Source organism: Triticum urartu, chromosome 4A (assembly GCF_056163025.1).
Source record: "Triticum urartu cultivar PI428250 chromosome 4A, HENAU_Tu73, whole genome shotgun sequence".
NCBI classification, from domain to species: Eukaryota; Viridiplantae; Streptophyta; class Magnoliopsida; order Poales; family Poaceae; genus Triticum; species Triticum urartu.
In genome coordinates, this window is record NC_141876.1 from 582,570,767 (window position 1) to 582,574,935 (window position 4,169).

The following is a 4,169-nucleotide window of genomic DNA, read 5'->3' on the forward strand; positions in this document are numbered from 1 at the left end:
CATTAGCATCTTCAGTTAGAGTCATAACATATATGTACCATATATCACCATAGTGGAGGTATTTGGCAAGGTTGACCGCAATGCACTTAGGGTAGGTGCTTACAAGATAAACAATAGTTTAATGAAGCAACGACGCTTATTAGTACAGGGTAGACGCTTAATCAGGTGCCTATCATGTACAAATTGGCATTGCTGCTTCAGAAAACCATGTTTATCATTGTTAGCATGTACCTAAGCACGTAGCATTGGAAGTTGGCCATTACCAGAAATGAGCAATGCACTACCAAACACTTAAACATAGCATGTTAAACAGTCAGAACCCAAAAGATAAACCGGCGTAGAAGTTCAAGAAGTACGGCGGGGCAGAAGTATCACACGACAACCCTAACATAAAAACAGTCTTAACTAGGGTGGGCCAGTAGTAACAACCAAGCAGCACATCAGATCCTTGGCATCTTGGCCGGACGAGGAGGCCTCAGGAGGTAGAATGGCAGATGCCCCTTCGCGTACTTCCTGAGGAAGGCACCAAAAGCGTCATGTTTAGCCCGGACGTGGGGCTTGCGGTTCCTCCCATTACCACGGCCGATATAGGTTCCATGCATGATCAGGCTACCGTAGTCGCTCTTGATACTCGCGCAGCAGAAGGGGTAGGCTATGTTGCCGTAGAGCCTGTTGGAGCCGCTGCGGTATGGGATTTCCCCATTCCGCAGCCTCCTGAGGACGTAGCGGCTCTTGCTATCCCTGCTCTCCTTACTATCATCCACGTCTTCGTTATCTTCCTGTGTGTTAGTTGATCGGCGGCTATGTTAATTTAGGAATACACAAATGTAGCATTTCATAAGAGTATCAAGTACATTCCTAAAGTAGGAATACAAAAATATGATCAATCAGATGATTCACACAACATGTACCTCACGTATTGCAATATATGTTTATGTATTATTTGTTATCTTGCTTGATCTTTTTTCTTTGCTTTGCATGTGTAGCAGTTCTCCCCTCTAAAGTACTCCTATTTGTACAATCTAAGTTGACAATTAACTAAAGAGTTCAGGTTTTAGGGTATGAACAAATCACTTTACTGCATTCAAGCACATATTTTAGTTCATACTGAAAATAGATAATTCCAAAAACAGGATCATTTCTTGCCATTTCTTGCAACAATATTTTGTATGATCTGGTTTTATCATAAAGAGATACCAGACAATATCTAATTTAATGATATTCAAACTAGATGAGTACATACTACAAAGTAAGAATGCAATAGAAAATCTTGTTGCTAGAAATGTACTGTTGCATGGACTTGGCATGCATGATTACTGATGTGGCATAGTTTCATGGATTGATTAGTGCAAGAGAAGAACTAATCCATGTTTGTTGTTAATGGTAGGCAGTGGCCGTAAATTATTACTGCATGCATCAGTACTGACCAGATGCGTGACTCGATGATGTGGCCCAGTTTCATGCATACCAAAACCAGATAATGGGTTGCCACTATTGAAGAACGGAGCATAGTTTCCTGAATAGCAAAACCAGATAATGGGTTGCACAATTGGGGAACAGAGCATAGTTGTAACAGGGATTCTACTGATCTAAACTCTCATCACTGATAGTCTTGTTGGTACTAGCGAGGTACACGTGCATTGGGTGTGAAACCAACAGTTAATGTCAATTATTTCAGATGCACTTACATTTCTATGCTACTGTAGCAATGGATTTTTTATGTGTGTTTTCTTTAATAAAGTGGTAATGTTTGTGCATATTATGCATTTAGATTCACAAAGTTCAAAGCATTAGCAATTCATTTAGAAGAAAAGAGTTAGCGCTGTTAAAGTATCCAAGATTCTAGAACAATGGAGAAACATAGTGCTATGAGGTTGTTTGTGCATAGGTAGCATTGTGCTTAAGCTTACAAATGGAATATTCTATATAGTATGCATGCTTGGAATTTTTTTTGTAGTAAATAAGATATCGAACGCCCAAAAATGCTGGGATTTCCCATCTGTCCACCGTTGGATTGGCTTCATCCAACAGCAAATATTCAAAGTTGTTTCCAGAGTACATGTATTAAAAGTCACCATTTATAGAAGCTCAAGCACCATTAATAAATATTTACTGTTGCGTGTCAACTTTTCATGTTCTAGATATTAATCATTGATCCTCTTGTTAACTGTCCTGAAATGAACAAATTTGTAGGAAATTTTCCATGCACTCAAACCTGTCTGAAAGAATCCTATGTTTTTAGTATGCACAATCAAACACTCGTACATTCTTGTAGGATTCAAGATGACATGCCACTCTAACCCCATGTTTTCCCTATTCCTGCGTTTTGGAAATCGTACGAATCAAAGAGGTGATACCTAACAAATACACCGTTTTCTAGAGCAGAACTGATTCATAATTAGTTTCTAAATCATATTCTTACTCATCTTCACAAAATAATTCACACATAGCGGGATTTTAGGCCTACATGACTACTGTTCCATGCGAGGTTTCAGATTGAAGGGGTTTCCTTCCAAATGTACGAAACAACTAGTACTAATCCTAACCCTAAGGGAGAGATCATGAAACATAACCTATCTGGAAGAAATCTAATCCGTCCTGCATGCAATTTAGGAGAAAACCCAATGGGAGAAAACCGCAAAAATAGAGTAGGAGAATGGAATAGAACAGAGTACGACCTCCGAGAGCTCGTCGTCGACCTCCTCGTCAAACTCGATGGCCTCGTCCTGCACTTCCTGAGCGTCGAGCTCGGCCTCCTCATAGTAGTTGTCGATGATCTCGTACTGCTCGCACTTCCGCTTGACCCTCTGCTCCTCCTCCACCTGCTCCCCGACCGCAGGCTCGACCACTGTGACGGCGGCCGGAGCAGTCATAACAGATGGTGCACCGCCTCCCGTCACCACGACGGCGCCCTCGGCCGCGCCAACCGTGGCGGCAATGACCACGGCAGGCTTCTCCACTGCTTCCACCACCGCGTCTTCACGGCCGGCCTTCATCTTCCGACGACGAAGGGCAAGGGAGGTGGTTGCTGGCTCGTAGGAGGTAGTGTTCCAGGTGAGAGGAGAGGGTTTTTGCTGATTTGGGGAATAAAAGTAGCAGGGGTGGGGGAGGGGGAGATGGGGGTGGGGGAGGCGGCCTTTATTTGTCGTGTGGGGGTGGACGTTTGGAGTTACCGAGGCTAGACGCATGGCATTGTGCACTCGTGCACGCCCCAACCGCTTTCATTTAATTTTTGTCTTGAATTTGTATATTTTTTGACCTGTGGTTTAGCGAGGAAATTGCACAAACCACCTACTTTTGGTGTTACTTTTGCATAGAACACCTACTTTACAGGTTTGTTGCACAAAAAACACATATTGGGGTAATTTGTTGTAGCTAGGTCTAATCCGCCATTTTGGGTGGGTTGACATGATTTCTGACAAGTGAGTCTAGTTTGTAAGTGCACCGTGGGAAAAAAACATTCCACATCAGCACCCAACTAGAACTGTGCAAAATTTACAAATAGGTACTATAGAAATAATTCTCATTGTTTCTGGGCCCACAGAAATGAACTATTGACAGTCTTTTTTTCCCACATAACATCTTGGCACATAGGAGCATGCACGAAACTTGTTCTCCTTTGACACATAGACGCTATAACGATGGACATGTACTAGTAATATTCGGACTGCACGTGTCGATATCATCTTGACCAACACGCAACAACATTGGTCTCATTGGACTCACACATACCGTAAGGGGTCCAAATCATTCACCAATTCTTCTAGTCACATTCCACTCGAAGATGCGACAATGTACTGACATGTATCCATCTTGATATCTTCGCACAAATAATTGGTATAAGGGCTAGATGCACCAATAGATGTCACAATGCATTGACACATGTCACTTGGGCCAACACGCACCATGCCCACAAACAAGGAACAAATAAGCCTATAGGATCCACATGCACCGATAAACTACGTCTCGACATGCAACAACTTTTTGTAGTCACATTGCACGCACAGTGCATACCAAGACACGCCAACGGCCTGTCATGTAGCAATCTTCATGTGTTTTCACTAATCATTGTCTCTTTGGCCTCACGGATGCCATAAGGGCCAAATGCACCAATATTGACACGTTGCACTCAAATGTGCCACTTGGGCCAACATGGATAATGGTTTTTT

At 42.6% G+C, this 4,169-nt stretch overlaps 1 protein-coding gene across 1 annotated transcript; it reads right to left on the reverse strand.

Moving 5' to 3' along the window:
* Nucleotides 1-385: 385 nt before the first annotated feature.
* LOC147976820 (uncharacterized) lies at nt 386-3,048 on the reverse strand. The gene is made up of 2 exons (XM_087519860.1): nt 2,679-3,048; nt 386-779 (listed from the first exon to the last, which is right to left on the reverse strand). Exons 1-2 carry the CDS (start codon nt 2,994-2,996, stop codon nt 441-443), a joined length of 657 nt encoding a protein of 218 aa, XP_087375986.1. The 5' UTR covers nt 2,997-3,048; the 3' UTR covers nt 386-440.
* Between the last annotated feature and the right edge of the window lie 1,121 nt (nt 3,049-4,169).